This window comes from Laetiporus sulphureus, assembly GCF_001632365.1.
Source record: "Laetiporus sulphureus 93-53 unplaced genomic scaffold LAESUscaffold_50, whole genome shotgun sequence".
Classification (NCBI taxonomy): Eukaryota; Fungi; Basidiomycota; class Agaricomycetes; order Polyporales; family Laetiporaceae; genus Laetiporus; species Laetiporus sulphureus.
This window is the reverse complement of record NW_024468559.1, coordinates 75,156-91,776: the sequence shown is the minus strand read 5'-3', so window position 1 is coordinate 91,776 and position 16,621 is coordinate 75,156. Positions and strand designations below refer to the sequence as shown.

At 51.7% G+C, this 16,621-nt stretch overlaps 4 protein-coding genes across 4 annotated transcripts; all 4 read right to left on the bottom strand.

Annotated features, from left to right (window-relative positions):
* Window positions 1-1,964: 1,964 nt before the first annotated feature.
* On the bottom strand, window positions 1,965-5,662 carry LAESUDRAFT_662372 (uncharacterized protein; the record flags this gene model as incomplete). The annotated part of the gene is made up of 9 exons (XM_040904984.1): window positions 1,965-2,739; window positions 2,802-3,111; window positions 3,217-3,316; window positions 3,373-3,414; window positions 3,465-3,571; window positions 3,624-4,411; window positions 4,475-4,593; window positions 4,647-5,115; window positions 5,178-5,662. 9 exons carry the CDS (start codon window positions 5,660-5,662, stop codon window positions 1,965-1,967), a joined length of 3,195 nt encoding a protein of 1,064 aa, XP_040759970.1.
* A 2,055-nt stretch (window positions 5,663-7,717) lies between these two features.
* LAESUDRAFT_706472 (RNA-binding domain-containing protein) lies at window positions 7,718-9,124 on the bottom strand. Its single transcript, XM_040906629.1, has 7 exons — window positions 8,937-9,124; window positions 8,689-8,861; window positions 8,541-8,637; window positions 8,416-8,478; window positions 8,214-8,355; window positions 8,012-8,150; window positions 7,718-7,956 (listed from the first exon to the last, which is right to left on the bottom strand). The coding sequence occupies exons 1-7, from the start codon at window positions 9,115-9,117 to the stop codon at window positions 7,936-7,938; spliced, it is 816 nt and encodes a 271-aa protein (XP_040759969.1). The 5' UTR covers window positions 9,118-9,124; the 3' UTR covers window positions 7,718-7,935.
* A 1,288-nt stretch (window positions 9,125-10,412) lies between these two features.
* On the bottom strand, window positions 10,413-14,908 carry LAESUDRAFT_730412 (ARM repeat-containing protein). Its single transcript, XM_040909825.1, has 19 exons — window positions 14,749-14,908; window positions 14,619-14,680; window positions 14,459-14,545; window positions 14,242-14,313; window positions 13,958-14,179; window positions 13,673-13,900; window positions 13,315-13,623; window positions 13,163-13,261; window positions 12,991-13,097; window positions 12,786-12,940; window positions 12,571-12,733; window positions 12,301-12,521; window positions 11,962-12,245; window positions 11,638-11,913; window positions 11,328-11,589; window positions 11,239-11,268; window positions 11,057-11,184; window positions 10,807-10,998; window positions 10,413-10,745 (listed from the first exon to the last, which is right to left on the bottom strand). Exons 1-19 carry the CDS (start codon window positions 14,858-14,860, stop codon window positions 10,626-10,628), a joined length of 3,129 nt encoding a protein of 1,042 aa, XP_040759968.1. The 5' UTR covers window positions 14,861-14,908; the 3' UTR covers window positions 10,413-10,625.
* Window positions 14,909-15,045: 137 nt separating this feature from the next.
* LAESUDRAFT_730411 (uncharacterized protein) lies at window positions 15,046-16,305 on the bottom strand. Its single transcript, XM_040909824.1, has 6 exons — window positions 16,095-16,305; window positions 15,995-16,032; window positions 15,736-15,932; window positions 15,580-15,657; window positions 15,463-15,522; window positions 15,046-15,393 (listed from the first exon to the last, which is right to left on the bottom strand). The coding sequence occupies exons 1-6, from the start codon at window positions 16,132-16,134 to the stop codon at window positions 15,300-15,302; spliced, it is 507 nt and encodes a 168-aa protein (XP_040759967.1). The 5' UTR covers window positions 16,135-16,305; the 3' UTR covers window positions 15,046-15,299.
* Window positions 16,306-16,621: the final 316 nt, after the last annotated feature.

The following is a 16,621-nucleotide window of genomic DNA, read 5'->3' as shown; positions in this document are numbered from 1 at the left end:
AGGGCTAGAAATCTGAAGAGTCTGGTGCCGACGGAACCCATGTCGGTTTCCGCCTAGTGCTTCTCTCTTCGCGCATCATGGGATAGTGACGACACCATAGTACGGGATCTCTAAATGGACCTCATCGGCCCGTACCGCGGGTTGTCTGCAGTCGGCAGTTTTCGACACTGTGAAGGCGAACTGCGCTATGTAGGAGTTCACGCTTTGCACACTTTGAAGCAATAGTGCACGAACACAAGCGCTGTCCACACGTCTTCAGCTCAGTTACCTAATCAAGCTTCAGGAGTCCTCGGTCTTTTGCTCAGCTTATGCGACCGATTATGCCCATCTGTCATACATCACCGTTTGTCATCTCGTCAATCTTCAGGACCGTTTCCCAGTCACAAGCACGCTAGACATTCGAAGGGGACTTCCGCGTATACCGCTGATCCGGTGCATTCTTCGCCTCCCTCCTTGTTCGAGTTATCCAATATCTTCTTTTGCACCTATGCGCGTACACCTGTGCTCAGGAGACGTGTAATGCCACCGACGCATCCGTGTGCAACAATTAATCCGATCAGATACAGGCTTCCTCTACACCTTATCGCATCGTAAAGCGGCAATCGAGATTCTCAGGACGGCGGTTCCGGCAGACGGACGGTCACGACCCTGTTGACGCTGAATGCGTTCGGCGAAGCACTCACGGATCATCGCTGAGCGCGGTACCTGCGGTCAAGTTGCAAAAAATGCCACATTTGGCGGGCCGCTCTTCAGTATTCACGCTTCCTGTTTGGTCCCTTCCTATCGGGTTGCGATGGATGCCACGCAGTCTGCAACTGTATGTGTCATTCCACACTGTCTTGTCCTACTAGCTCACTTCCCGTTTGTGCTGGCGTCGCCAGTTGCTTCTAGGTCGACCGGTAAGCGTCATGCATTGCCATTCTCCCACTGACTCTTCTATCTGGTCGAACGCACATCATCGCCAGATCCGCCATTATCCTACGTGGAGCCATTGTAGATGGACCCCCAGTTCCTCGAGTGAAGAGGAAGTCTGCGGGAAGTTGCGAGAATGCTAGTCCAACTGTGGGGGTATTCGCTTCCCCGTTCATCGGATACTTCCGGCAGATAGAGTCACGCAGACCTTCAAGCTTCAACATGTGTAAGTACGATGATCGCTCGGTCGAAGAAAACACTTCTTTCGTCGGCTGGCACATTTCAAAGATGGTGAAGCATGCAACGTACGTATTCCCAAAGATACGAAATTCGCGAGCCTTTGCTGCTTCATGAAATAAAAGCTCTTCCTCGTGCTCCATCGAAATGTTCGTAGGTCCATCCCCCAATATTGATGATGCGTGCAGCGTGCGCAGCTATTCCCCGCCCGACATGGCGATGTGTGGCTGTTTGAGCTAACCACGTGTCTGAAGGATCACATCTACTCATTTGCACTACCTTCGCCAAGGGTGCAATGTTGCTGAACATGTTGGTCAGTGCTCTGCACGTAGACAGCACCAATCACGAGACGCCCGAATATGAGCTTTCAGATATTATTCGTGACCTCCCAACGGTTTTCCTCACCTTTCTGTCTGAGTGGCTCAGGGTGCAGGCCGTGTCAAAACCACACCTCGTGCTCACAACTACTGGAACATCCACATGAACAGTACTTCGTAGACACTTCCCAGAGACCACGAAAGTTACACCAGTCCCACACTATGTATATGTCGACGTTGTAAAATACCCAACGGTTTGGCTGTTTCGCGCCGTCACACAGCCCGGTCGTCTGAAGCATACGCGTTCACGATGATTCTTGACCTATGAAGTGGCGATAGTCTGCACAGTGGCCAGTGGGACGAGTCTATGTGATGAGCACGGGCACTCAGGTACCCAAAAGCTTCGCGAGTTCCCCGCGAGGAGAGCGATCCAGATGAGTCTCGTTACAGTAGATACGTGGTATACTAGGTTGTACAGCGACATCGTATTTGCAAACGTTACAAATGAGGTGCATCCTGGTTCATCTGCGCCAATACCCGCACAGCAGATGATGGCATGGCCATTAGCTCTGCAAACGAAGGAGTGAATGCGATCAGGCCTGAAGCCTCAGCCTTGATTCTACACAGATCCCGAAATGCAAACCTAAATGCGAACTTCACATTGGCACGGTACGCCGCAGACGCAATCAGAGTGTGCACAGCACCCGGAAGCGCTGACAGTATATGAAGGCCGTCTGGTCCACGTACGAACGACTCGCCGAGCCGTTGGTAGAGCCTGTCCTTCTCCGTCTTTGGTCGAGCCTTTCCCGCCGGCTTTGATGGGAACTTCTTTGGCGAAACTCGAGGTTTGGCTGGAGATCCGTCGAGCTGCAAGGTAGACAGCTGTTGCCATTGGCGTACGTGCATTCTGACATGCTCATCGATGAGGTCCAGGTCGTTTTTCAATACAGGATGTGCTTGTGCGGCAGCTTCTTCGAAGGGCCGAGTTAAATCTTCATCTCGGTTTTCCGGGGATGTTTTCTTGAGTTGCTCGAAATGAGCAAGATGAGCATCTTGTAGCTTCTTCCCGGCACGTAACAGCTCATCCAGCACGAATGGTGGCAAGCCATGGCTCCGTGGGATTGGGTTACCCATTGTCCCATATATAGAAGTCTCTGCCTCTACGCCTCTCATACAGAGTGGCTTTTTGCGTCCATACTTGCGTTGATCTGATTGGAAGATGTCATTCAGTACTCTGTGTCCTGTCTTGCGCGAATCCAAGACAACGTTGAACCTGTTAGAGGAGTACGGTGAGCACGGATCTGAAATCAACCCCACAAATACGAGGAACTTTACATATAGGCAGCGCGAAGTGTTTGCGGACTATCATAGCCGTACGCGTATGCAGCATTTTCGTGGAATATTGAGTATAATCCCACTGGCGCATCCGAGAGACCGGAAATTAAGACTTCCTGAAGTTCTCTCTGGCTGATAGAAGCTGCCACAGCCTGGAGACGTTCGTGCAAGTCGTGCACTTGCTCGATAGAGCCTTCTGACTCGAAGTTCTTCTCCATGAAGTCTGCTGGTGGGTCGTTGATGGCTGGAGTATGAAAATTTTTCACCAGGTTGGCATCATAGATGCACACACAAACATCTGCAGAAGAAACTAAGGGAGCATTCAACTCTCAATTTAAGTAAAATGCACCTCCATCAACATCTGAAACATTGATAGATCAGGGCGTGATAGGACTACATAGATAAGAGTACTCACCGCCACCGGCAAGTAGATTTGCCAGCGATCGGTGTCCCTTTACTGGAAGGACGATGACATTGATATACGCTGCCAAGGCTGGGTGGTTAACAGCTGTAACCTGCAATATCACACTTTCCATGAGGCTCATGCGTTAAAAATCTCAAAAACGCAAACCTTCTGAATGTCTGAGGGCACTCTGGCTGGATTGCGGTAAATCTATAGGTTTCTTAGTTTGAATTTTATTATAGCAACGTCAAGTGACGGACCAAGACATCGCCAGTGATGACTGTGGGCGAGGCATCTTCTAGAGGATCTTTCAGATTCTGGCTTGCTCGGAATTGGATCTGGCCCTCCTCAAGTACCCCAATGGGATCTAAAATGTTGTTTGTGAGATTTCTCTAAGATCACAGCAAATAACGCCTTACCTGGTATAATGAATGCCTCAGCAGACTGCGGCACGACAATGCGAAACTCCTTGATAAACTCTTCAAGTCGAGCTGCCACTATTTGCCTCAGTTTCTCATACAGTTGCTCCAGCTTCATTGGATGGAATCCAGCTTGCAGCAATTCCATGAGAGCGGCGGCAGCAGACACAGGCTCGCCGCCAGACTCGTTCCGGCTCTTCTCAGTGAGGATATCGTCCAAATTCTCACCATCATCACCATCGTCACCCTCCCAGTCCTCACGATCTTGCGCTCGTCCAAAGCCGAGGATACGCGCTGCACCAGATGCCTGCCGCCGAATTATTGACATAGTGACGTGGCCAACTTGGTTCACTGCATTCCACAGCAGCAGCAAGTCTTGCTCACTTGACCATGTCGTAAGAGCGTCCATCTCCTTTTGCAAGCCCTCTCGCATCAGGTCAACAAATAAGTGATCAGGCACTCCATTGTGCGACAGGTTCATGATGGTGAGCTTCGACAGCCGCGAGGGAGCCGTGACACGGGGAGGCGACACCAGATCAAAGATGAGCTGAGCCAGGCCAAGCTCTGCGTATCTGATCTTCTGCTGCGACGGTCGGGTCCAAATCCGCGGCAACGCGTCCGGCTCCTGGTCTTTGGGATGCAACGCCCATAGCCCTTTAGCTCCGCCGAAACGTCCCTGAACAACAGTTGGACGCTCCGAGTAGCCCAGATGCTTGGCGATCTTCGCCAACGCTGCTCCGTTCATGAAGCCACAACCATCGGTGAAGATACATTCCGTTGGTGGCTTTCTCAGAGACGAATCATATTGCGCATCTTTCCTGAGAGTCAGTAACACTGCGATTCAAGGGAACCGAAAAACTGTACATTGATCGGGGATCTCGAATACGTCGACGCCCTTGCCCTGGAAGCGCAAGACCGGTACGGAGGTCGACAGACCGAGATCGAAGCGAGTGATCCACTTCGTGATTGGCTGAAATCTTCATGAAGCGGACCACGGACAGGCAGACATGCAAAATCACTCACTTGATGCCCGTTCAGATCCAGAGGATTGTGCCAGTCTACAAAATCCTCTAAAGACATGCGGTTCTTGTCCGCACGCCGGTCAGGAGTGCGCTCATAATCCTCATTTGTCTCCATCATGTACACCTTCCCGTCCTTCGCTGCAAATGGTACGAACACGCGGCCGCATAACACAAATTTTTGAGAGAAGAAAAGCCGGACGGCAGTGACCTCCGGCTCGCGGACTTGCTTGTCGGGCACGCTCACTTGCAAGACGCGCCGCGAGCCAAGGAAGCGCGCGACACGGTTCGACTTCCGCTTCAGCATCCTCTCTAGAACGAGCTTGTAGGAACCGCTCTCGGTCTTCACGAGCCGGGATACCTGCTGTATGCGGCCGCCGTACCAGTTGGCATCGCCGTGCCACTCGCCCTGAAGACCTAGGCCGCGCGACGGGTCCGCTTGCAATGCATCTTGTTCTCGATCCAGCTCGGTCCTGTCAAGAAAGAGAGAATGTCTACATCATGGTGTCTATGCACGTTACGAGAGATGGCTCACCATAAAGGATGATCATTCGCGATCGCCCTTCCGAGATTATGGCCCAGCATCACTCGTGCTACGCGCGGGGCAGCCATGACGTTGGAGCCTCGCAGGGAGTTCAGCTTCGAGGATGTGACATCGTCCCACGTCCAGTATCCATGGCAGATACCTCGCGCTATCTCGTACTGCACTCCCCACGCAATTTGCATCGAATCCATCATCTTCTGGACCTCCTTAGAATGTGCAATGATCTGAACGCCTTCAAGCACTGAGGGAATCGCTGAAGCAGAAGCAGTGAAGCCCTTGCTTGTCGAAGCAGCGGAGGGCTTGACCGCAGCGGCCTCAGGTGCTGGACCTTTTGACGCCTTAACGGATCCAAGAGGATCGTTGCGACGAATCTGAGTAAGTGAAGAGGTCGCTGTCGGCTGTGCATGGGCAATCTCTGCACGAGGTGTGACGCTGGACACCAATAGTGTGGCAGTCTTAGACGGGGGCAAGCCCATAGGACTGATCTGCTGGGCAATGCTCGATGCAGAAGAGTCAAGAGAGCTGTTCGATGAAGGATGCCTTGAGATGACAGATCCTGTCGGCGTAGCGTATCTCGTCGGCAGCGCGGACGAGCTGAAGACACCTTGGACGTCGACAAGAGGAGGGAAGCGCAACGTTGGGGGTGCAGAGAATGATGTAGCAGCGCATTCTTGAAGCAGAGAGCTCGGCCGGTATGTCTTCTTTGGGGACTTTGCCAGCGGAAGTGGTGAAGGTGGAGAGGGCGGGCTATAGCCGTAATCCAGTGTACTCTTCCGCCTCGGTGAAGGTAAGTCAACAAGAGAATATGAAGAGGACACAGACGTCATTGACGTGCTTTGCGTAATTCCAGTATAGTTGGAAAATGCAAATGAGCGTTGATGAGTGGAAGGTACAGAACCGTCGGATTCCGTGTCAGTCTTGTTCACTGGTGTCGTGTTAGACGATGTTCAACCCATGTGACTCAGCGGCTTACTGTTCTCAACTACGAGGATTTGCAAGCGGCGGTGTCAACGCGAGTTGGCGAAGTGCGCAATGGACTGCCCTCACCTTCCTCATCGCTGTATAGAGCACGACGTGTCTTGTGGCATCCAGCCACGTCCGCCTGACCTGAACTGCTAGAGTGCGGGCCCGAAACAGCAGGAGCTACTCTATCATAACGCCCTCCTGCAACTTTCTGTCCGTTGGTGCGACCGATGACTGCAGCTGCGAAGGGCTGAGAAACGCAGGAGCACAGAGAAGCGCACAACTCACGAGTTGCATCCACACCCTTCTCAGCTAATTGCCTGGCCGGCTTGACATGCCTGCGAGCACGACCCGTGTCTCTCTCTGTCGATTTTTCACGAGTTGCTGATGATGCATATGCAAGCGAAGTCATCGCAGGACGCGAACCGCTTCCTTCGCTATCACCAGCAGGCGCTACCGTACATTGACCAATTCAAATCATCTCAATTCAGTGTTTGCAGCTCAACTCACATTCGAATTCGATGTCCCGCCATACATCGCTGCCCTCTGAACTAGTATCTGGCCAATATTCGTCCTCTGAAGTCTATATCAATGAGCTAAGCAAACAGCCTTCATCAATTCAACCGTTTTGCATACCATCAAAGAGATCGTTATGCAAAGTAGAGTCTAGATTGGGTAAATGAGCAAAGATCCAAGAGTGCGCGGCTGGAGGAGCGATTATGGGATGCGTTCAAACGCATCGGTATCACGCTGCGATCGCATTTGTGATGAGCAAAATGGGGATCGATTGAAATGGGTTCCTCGAGGAGTGTGCCTGCTCGAAGCGAAGTCGCGAAGATTGGATGTCGGCTGCGGAGTCGCGTTCTTCAAAGGCGCCTGCTCTGGGTCTCGTGCTTCGCGCGTGAGCGCGTTTCGTGGTTTGCTTCCGCGAAGGCTGTCGAGAACTCCTTGACGAAGACAAGCTGTTCACCTGCGCTATCCTTGATTTTTCTCCACGACGGCTTCAAGACCTACAAGCAATGCCTTGGTGGCGAGCCCGAGCTCTCGTGCCAACGTCTGAAACTCGTGGGAAAGCAGAAGCAAGCAAGGTTCATACATGACCTGACATGCTGTTGCGGTCTGCCGCGACCCTGCCAACTTTCAGGCCTCAGGGCTGATTCGGTGGCGATAGGAGCAGCCACGACCGACACCGCGATTCTGATGCTTCTTGACGTTTTTCCATATCAATAGTCTGCACACGGAAGGCCCTTTTGGGTGGAGGTACCTGGCCTCGTAATTCACCCACGATGCGACCCTTTATGAGGCACTCGTGAGCCGCAAAGCGATCCGGAAGCGTGCAATGGTTATACGGAATGCGATAAGTGCGACACCTTGCCAATATCGATGGTGGCACATGCGATACCCTCGAGTCGGAGCTGGCAATGAATGGAAGAGGGAGACTTGGAGGTTATGATCGAGATACCGCAAAGCCATGGGCGAAGCCCGGGATCTGCCAGGACCTGCGCCTGAGATCCGCCGCCTCATGCATCGAAGCTCATCAAGCAGAATCGCACTGATGCCATACTCTCGGCACGGCTATCCTTATAAGAACGGAAATGTATCTGCGCAAGAACTTGGTTCAACTACAACACATGACATGCACGTATAATACAGAGCAAGATGACACTCGACAGCATCGTCTTCATCACGATTGGGTGGCTTCATCATACTTCAGTCTGACCCATTCGAATTAAAGGAATTTGTGCATCCATAAATGTGGCGGGCAAGACAGGAAGGGCGTCTTCTTCTACTTCCTGGCGAAGGTGATCTGGGGATTGCACGTCAGCAACACGCATATATGGCTCTTTTACCGGTAAACATACCTTGATCTTGTTTTCGCCATCCAATTTGTAGTTGTGGAGGGCATCCTTTGCAACAGTTGCACTCGCTTCGTCCATGTACTCGACGAATGCAATGTCCTTCTTTGTCGGAATAAGACGCACTTCGTGCAGATTTGGATATCTGTTGCACCCCGACGCTGTGTGAGTATCGCTCGGAACTGAATGACATCGATGTGGCACATACTGAGAGAAAAGCGCCATGAGCTGATCCTTGCTGACGCTTTCCGGGAGGTTCTGCAAGAACAGAATCTTGTTGGGTGGCAAGTATTCGTCCGGCATCTGAACGTTTGGCCGCTTGGACACTGGTGCTGCACCAGCACCGTCCACTGCGATAGATGTATAACGTAAGCGTCAACGATACATCGAACACACGCGCATATACGCACCTGCTGCAGCCATTCTCCGCTCGCGATATTTGCGTTTGAGAGGGTTGGTATAGCGAGTTGACTCTGGATATTTGGAGAGTAAATCGTGAGTCGTCCGCTCACCCCGCGAAAGAAACGATACGCACTTTTATGCTCCAATCTCTGTGCCTTGTGCTGCTCATAGTGCGCAGCATCCAATTTTTTGACCACTGCATCTGACCGTGTCTTGGCGAACGAGATTTGCTACGTGACACTCAGCATACGATAAAACAGAACACGTATGTGATGACGCACCATAGGCTTTGAGTATAGCGGGAATCCCCTGACCTCCTTCAATGCTTTTTTCGCAGCCTCAGCGGACTCAAAGGAAACAAATGCCTGTCCACGCATTCTCAAGTTTCCATGCGCGACAACATCCAGTACTTCACCATATGCCTTGAAAAGGCTACGAAGCGATGCCTTCAGCACTGTAGCATATATGTGGTTTTAGTCAGAATAGAGAATATATAGAGCCGGACAGTGGCAGAGGAAGCAATGCACACCTGGTATCTTAATTTTCTCGTTGAGATTCTGGATGTAGAGCGTCTCCGAAGCGTGTTCCGGCTCGGGAGGTGGGGCAGGTGCAGCCACCGGCGCCGGGGCAGCGGCCATTGCGGCAGGCACAGAAGCAACGACGCCCTGCATGGCGTCGACGGGAACAGGTTGTACAGCGATGTCGGTCATTAGACTAAAGTACGATGGCGAGAATCGAAGAGCCGGGGACTGAGGACGGTTGAATCTTGAGAGGACTTGATTGCAGTTACAGCAGCTGAAGGCAAAGATCCATCTCCATATGCGGCATCTGATCGGACTTGCCCGAAAACACGGTCATGTGACACGGAGGACCGTGAAACCACACATCCTGCAGCTCACGCAAAAAACTTCATCGTCTCACCCGATGTCAAGCTCTACCTTACGCCCACTTACAATGCCTCCTTTTCATAAGCTGAAAATGTTGGAAGCCTCCCCTTTGATTCGCCATCACTTGATGTAATGTTGGAAGCAGCCAGTTACCTGTATCTGAAAGATCGACACAGTGGCCGCAAGTGCCGACCGTGAATCCGTGACACACTGCAAGGCCTTGTGTGGGTGCAACCGGTCTCGTGAGGTGGAGCACACCAAAAGGTGGGAATGCGATGACGGAGATACGGTCGAGCCAAGAATGTACAGAGGGTGCAGGAATCTCGATTCTCGGAAAATACTTTCTCTAAGAAGGCTGCAAACGGGTTGTTTCGCACCCTAGTTCCTGACCTTCTAACACACAGAGAAGGCTTTTTCGTAGTCTGCCTATGGGAGACAATCCAAATCTCAAAGTACATGTATCTGCACAACACGCCTATATTTGAAAAAAAAAATGAAGCTCTGGTCGACAGAGACCTGTCAGATATACTTCTATACAAGGATAGACCGCATCTGCCTGACTTCATACCGAACTCTCCATTGGAGGAGTTCCAATACTAATCAAAGAGGATGAGGGGCGGTTCGGGGCGGGCCCGTGTCGCCTTTCGAGTACGTATGTTCGACGAGATGACTCTCATATGCACTGATCTCGTCCCATGCGCATATATATATGCAACCCCAAAGGCATATACTTAAGCCACTTCCATCACTGAATTTACATATCTTAGTCTTCACGCACCGCCTGACTCGTGCATGAACTTCACGGAGTATCTATTGGAGGGAAAATGCGCCACGCTTGAAGGAGGAGCCTACTGACACGTTCAATGGAGTAGTTGCCTAGGATGTGGAGGAACAAGGCGCAAATCCGTTTTTCGATCGCGACTGCCCCACGAACATGCTCGACGTATATTGCAAAACATCGAAGGACGTACTGCGTCAGCGACTCCAGTATCTTATGTTCACTGTACTCATCGTGCACGACAGGTTTTCAAAGAAAGGCCTAAATGCCAGTTTCCCTCGACACCATTTGGCCATGACAGTTTGCTGAGCGTTCTGAGGAAGAAGGCTTCGACAACGGGCACGCAGGCGAACCCCCGGTGGAGCCAGATCTCTGTCTCTTTGTGCCGCCGAGCATGGAGGAAACGAGCTCCGGCAAGAATCAGCGCCCTGCAGCATGTAAGAGGATACTCTTCCTCCGCAAACTGGACACAATAGACAAATTTGCGAAAAATGTAAACGATTATATCATATCTTGAAGACCAAAAAACTGTACTCTAATTGAACGCGAACTTTTAGTGGCCGACCACTTGCCCCACAACCATTACCTCCTCCGGTGTGAGCTGATCGATAGCGGCAGAGAAATTGTTCGTATTATGCGCAGCGCACTCGCGGAAAAAGGTCAGCAGATGTCCCTGGATAAATGCCGTGTATTGGGTTGAGCGGGATTGATGAGACGGAGGATTCGCCACGCACCCGCATGTCCATCTGTGAGACTGGGTCATTCTTGAGGTCGTCATCGTCAGAAGCTTCCAGAGTGTCATCGTTGTCGAACGGAAGCCCCGTAGGTGCGCTTAGAACATCAGATAGGTACATCAATTCTTCATCCTTCAGATCGGGGAATTTCTCCTTGACAGTTGTCATCGACTCTTCAAGCCACTCAGACTCCTAATTCGTATTTAAGATGTCAGCGCTTAGAATCTTCGACTTCATTGTAACAACGAACCCCATCATCCGACTCCACATCTTCGAGATTAATCCTCCGTGTGGCAGATTCCCCGCCAGTCTGCAGGTCACGTAGCAAAAGCTTGAGCGCCTTGACTGGGAAGGGAATGCGCGTAAATTCCGTGGGCACTATGACAGAATGTAAGCAGTTGGCGGACAAATGGATTGACACCGCATGCTTACTTTGTTTTGTTCTCGATCTAGTCATTATCACTAAACGCAAGGACAATGAAAACAACAGGATACAACTAACGTAGGAGGCTTAGACTGACCATTCCTCGTCTCAGGCTTGATGATGAGATCGCCCTTCACCGTAATCTTCTGCAGACTTGGTCGTTCAGAGATATACAGAGAACACAGCGCCAATGTGCTGATACGTTGTGCCCAAAAGCCCTGGAACGTCTCCTCGTTTTCGCACCATGTCTGGAGAAGAATATCCAAACCGGAACGGCCCTGGATGTCCATCGACTCCAGCATGGCAAGCATCGTATCTCGCTGGTTATAGATCAAGAACGCGAACGGAATCACCAAGCTCTGCGAGAATTAACAATCCACTCGAGAATTTCTCTAAATGAGGCTTACCTGGATGAAAGACGCCGTCTTCGCCTGTGTCATGCGAGCCAACATCGCTTTCAGAAGGTCCGGCAGCACAGGCAAAACACTCTCTCCTGCTCTCCGGAAGAGGTGAATGATCAAGTCGCCGACAACAAGGCCGCCTGACTCATCATTGCTCTTCAGCTGCTGCGCGAGCACCGCCAGGACACACTCCAAGCCAGACTGGCCTGAAGTAGGGTCAGTCCAGGCCTTGAGTTGAGGGTAATCTTTGCGAATGATCAATGTGATGCAAGCAGTGCCATTCTAGACACGGATGTCAGACGGAGCCTGCACAGTACGATTGCAACTTGCCTGAATCACATCCCTGTCCTCGACTGTCCTGAGTGCGAGGAACAGACTGGGCGCGAGAATATTGATGAAGCCGTCCCCAAGTCCACTCGCTGGTGCTCCCTGTATGAGACTGCTCACAAGATCAATAGCTGTACCAGCTATCCATGGCTCGCGAGCAGTCGATGCCATAATGGCATTGCAAAGTGGGGGAAGGGCCTTCTTGACAACAGTTGCATAAACGGCTGGCGCAGGAGATAAAGCTAATGAAGCCAGGATCTCCGTCAGGAGTGAAATGAAGATAGGATCTGCACTTAGACTCAATTGACAGATCCACACGAAAGAAGACGATAACTCTCGTACCTCTGTTGTTCTTCATCCAAATATCAAGAATAGCATCAACAAGAGACGAAGCCAGATCCGTCGTCATCCACTTCCCGTCACCGATCTTGACAACCACGTCGAGCGCTTCAAGGACCAGAGACAATGTATCTTCTGTGGTGACCGAAAGGAATGGGCCGATCGCCTTCACTATCCGCGGGGCCACAGGCTCTAGCAGCGCGTCATCAATCTCCTTGCAGAAACTGACAGGTGGTCAGCAAGTAATATTGGGTGAGTATACGCGGAACCTACTTTTGCACTGCCCTGAGGGCAGAAATCTTGATAGGCACGCCGGCATCGCTGGCTTCCAGCACATGCACCGTAGCCTCGAGATACTGCCCCGCAAGTTGCGTAGGAAGTACCTTCGTGTATTGACTCGCAAAAACAAAAGCGCGACCCTGCAAGAATGGACAGTCTGCCACATTGGTCGATCAGTTAATCGATTATTGCAACTGCAATGAACATACCTGCGAGACCGAGGAGATTGGGTACGACGTTCGTGAGGAGAGGCTCGATATCCATCGGACTCGGATGCCCTGCAGACTCTTGGTCCTCAATCCATTCGAGAACGTCCTCTGCTTGAGAACCGACCGCGGCCAACATGGCCTCAAGAGGCCGCCACCTGTTCTGAGGTGGGTCGACTTACTCTAACTGTAAAACATCGACACTTACCAGTCAGGATTGCCTGCATCCCGCGCCTCGTTCGACGTCCTGGTGATCTCCTGGATAGCTTGTTGAATCGTACGCATCGCAACGGGCTGGAACTCCTCTATAAGGGCCTGTGGGTTATTGAGAATGAGTAAACGAACGTATACGGGCAGCTACATTGATGAAGAACACGTACAGCAAGCATATCGAGTCCAGAGACTCGCACACTGAAGGATAGCGCCTCCTCGGCTTCATTTGCCACAAACGCGTTGGCATTATTTGCCCATTCTTCTTCCTGCACCGTCTCAAGTAAATCACTGATACAGCATATGCACGACACATGCTCACATCTTCCTTCGTGATCTGTATCCAGTTGAACATGGCAATCACCAGCGCCCTCGCATTGCCACCATCGAACCACTTCTTCGACCTGCCCATCCTAGTCATGACAGAGACCAGGTCCATGATAGCGCAGAAGAGCTGTGTCAGCTCTGTCGCCTCGTTCTCAGACGGTAGCGGGACCGGCTCTTCGCCCATCAGGTAATAATGGACGAATGTCGGATAGAGCAGGGTGAGGTGGTTGAGAGACACAGTGAGTAGATCGTTGATGTACGGAAGAAGCTGTTTTGAGAAGGGTACGTGGATCGTGTCCAGGGCCTGTATCGCGATATCAGCGCTGTCCAAGTATTGCATGTGGATTCCTTACTTTGTAGATCTGGATACGCAGAGCGATGCCATCCCAATTTGGCGTTCCCTCCACATCCTGCCTGGGATCGATGTTCAATAGGTACTTGAAAGCTTCGAGCCATGCAGGAAGGATGGAGGCCGCAGCCTCCTTAACAGCCTGCGGGTGTTCTTGCTTGACCATAAACAGTGTTTCCACACAAGTCTTGAACACAGACACCGCACGGGCGCGCGTAAGAACAGAATGTTGCTAGCCAAACGGTAACTCTGTCAACTACAAGCTCATCCCAGGGCGTAGGGGACACACCTGGGGTGCTCCCAAGATATTGAGCAGAATCGGCAGCAGCTGTCGAAGAATAGGCAGAATCTGGTCTTCCGTCAGATCTGACTTGATGAACTCCGCGAGGACCTGCATGCTGCCATGGACAGACGCGGGCGAATTGGACGAGAGCAAGGCGATCAATGCGTCAAGAAGATCGGGCCACTCATCTGGCCAGTCGGCACTCGCGATCGTCGTGAGGATTTGTGCCTGGAAAACGCATGCAGCTGAAATGAGAAGCGATATGCCAGGACGTTGGACACGATACTCACGCACAGCGATCGGATTTTGCTCTGTGGGTCAGAGAGGCATTGGAAGACGATTTGCCTGGTTTGCGCTTTCAACTAAACTCGTGTTAGACTGTCAGCATACTTCGAATTGCTAAACCTTAACGAAGTGGGATCTGCGATAAGACCGCAGGGAACGTCTCAATTGCGACGCGTGTATCACGAAGTATCATTCCAAAGCACGTCAGGGCAGAGAGCTCACCTCCACAGGCGCCGATGTACCTTTCCACTTCGGCAACGCAGGCGACCACCGCTCATTCACGAACCGTCTCAGAATAATTGCAGCCGAGTGCTAATCGAAAAGACACAATCCATCCGCCATCACGCTAAGTTCTCAAGCACACAGAACGTGAGGTACTCATCTGACGCAACCCTACATTCGCATTCTGCTGAGCAACGAGCTGCGCAAGGGCCAATCCAGTCTCTGCATGGCAAAACGCGTCGCATCGAACAGTCAGACAAAGGAGAGTCGAGCAGTGGCAAATAACGCGCCTGGGGCGGCGAGCAGATCGCCGAGGTGCAACTCTGCCTTGATTCGCGTAGCGGTATCATTTGAGAGGGTTTGAGAAAGACATTGCGTGAGTTCCTGTAGGGAAACAGGCATTTTGAGGATGCACAAAAGAGAAAGAGGCGACGAGGGAGTAGACTCCTGGGTGGGTGGCGTGGCGTTATGGTCACGCTTCACGCGACCAGACGCGTCGCAGTCACACTCACAGGTGGGCGCTAAAGGGGAAGGTCCAATTTTGCACTGGGAACTTCTACGAGCCCACAGCTTGTTGACCAGCGCATGCTACCGTTTCTCATACAGCGAAGAGAAGTGAGTAATGCAGCAATACGCAAAAACAATTTTTTTAAAAAGTAACGCTACATGAACGTTCGACTATATGTTCCAGTCCATAAGCTATCGGAGGGTTTCACCAGAACAAAAACAGCCGGCACCGGGCATACAGTAAGAAGGATTAAGTATACAACCATTGAAAGACGCGACTGAGTGAAGTAGGCAATGGAGTCATCGTCTGATAGTTAAACAACGTGCTGACGCTTCACGCGACCAGCTGGCCCCTAAGGCCGTCTCCTCTTCTTGAAGCTGCGATCCCGCGGAACACCACAACAACAAGCGCGAACATGACCGTGACCCTGGAATTCCAGAAGCAACAAAAGCTCTCAGTGACTGAAGTCAAAATAGGCAAACACTTTCACACTAACCATTCAATCCACGCAAAGGCCTCCATAGCATTCAACTGGCCGCAGTAGACGTAGTGCAAGCTTAAAGGAGAGTCAGTACACTGCAGAGGCTTCACGAGAAGAAGGCCGGATACATACCTGCAGTCAAGACCTCCGCTCAATGCTGCGGTGATGCTCGCTGCAGCTGCGAGCCAGAACACCCAAGTCATGAACAAGCTAACCAGATTATGATGTCAGTCTCTTTCCTTCCCCTATCAAAGCAGACAATGAGAGCGTTATAGACGGGCTCCTTACAAAGTTCCATGGCTGAGCACACTTGTGAGCACAGAGCCGGCCGAAGACGAGTGCCAGAAAAGCGCGAGGTAGAATAAAGAAAGAAACACAGTCCAAGCGGACGTAAAGAGGATATAGCGCGTCCGGTCGCGCACCGAAGTGCTGAGATAGTTATGATGCCTGTTATACATCCCCACAAGCCATCCCGAGATTGCAATCTATGCGTCGCGTCGACTTCGCCGTCAGCTTGGTATCTGTTGAGGGTGGGGAGACAACGTACCTCGATAATGCCAAAGACAATAATCAATGTAAAGACGACTGTCCGAGCAAGACAGAAAGTTTGAGTCGACTTCAATGAGCGGACGCTATGTGCGACTCACTGGGGTGTCCCCTCCGAATGTGCTTGTCGTAGTCGACCATCGCGTGTGCGTTCAGGACCGTGTCGATGCGTGAAGCTTAGCTATATCGTTGTTCGTGAGGAACGTCGTTTGTGGAGCAAGGGAGAAAGAATTTAGAGCGGCGAACGCAAGTCGGAGGAGCTGCGGCTGGCGGTAACGCCTGGTGGGCGTCGGCTGCAGATTTTCGATTTTCGGCACCTCAAACGGTTGCGCCACGCGCCACGCGCGCTGACAAGAAGTGCACGACGTCATCGCACGCACATTCTCGTCCACGTGCGTGAACCAATACACGTAACGCGACGCGTGACTCGTGACCGTGCACCGTGACAGCCGTTCTCACCATCACCGGCGACCCCGCTTATACCGGCCCTCACGGTCAGTGAAATTCACGCATGATATTTCCAAAGGAGGCGGGGTCGAGGCTGCTTTAATTCGAGAGCATCATGCGTAGGACGCGAGCGTTGAACGTTGTTGAACGTTGAAGCATTGAATATCAAGCCAGCGCAGGT

Excerpts from the sequence above, each read along its gene's own strand:
- LAESUDRAFT_730411 (XM_040909824.1), bottom strand. The coding sequence starts at position 16,134 with ATGGTCGACTACGACAAGCACATTCGGAGGGGACACCCCA. Across the intron at positions 16,033-16,094 it reads CATTCGGAGGGGACACCCCA|TCGTCTTTACATTGATTATT; the intron begins GTGAGTCGCACA and ends TTGCTCGGACAG. Across the intron at positions 15,933-15,994 it reads TTGTCTTTGGCATTATCGAG|ATTGCAATCTCGGGATGGCT; the intron begins GTACGTTGTCTC and ends CGCGACGCATAG.
- LAESUDRAFT_706472 (XM_040906629.1), bottom strand. The coding sequence starts at position 9,117 with ATGACCGACATCGCTGTACAACCTGTTCCCGTCGACGCCATGCAGGGC. Across the intron at positions 8,479-8,540 it reads ACAGAGATTGGAGCATAAAA|AGTCAACTCGCTATACCAAC; the intron begins GTGCGTATCGTT and ends CCAAATATCCAG. Across the intron at positions 7,957-8,011 it reads ATGGCGAAAACAAGATCAAG|ATCACCTTCGCCAGGAAGTA; the intron begins GTATGTTTACCG and ends TGCAATCCCCAG.
- LAESUDRAFT_730412 (XM_040909825.1), bottom strand. The coding sequence starts at position 14,860 with ATGCCTGTTTCCCTACAGGAACTCACGCAATGTCTTTCTCAAACCCTC. Across the intron at positions 12,246-12,300 it reads TTGGATGAAGAACAACAGAG|ATCCTATCTTCATTTCACTC; the intron begins GTACGAGAGTTA and ends GTCTAAGTGCAG. Across the intron at positions 11,914-11,961 it reads AGGACAGGGATGTGATTCAG|AATGGCACTGCTTGCATCAC; the intron begins GCAAGTTGCAAT and ends ATCCGTGTCTAG.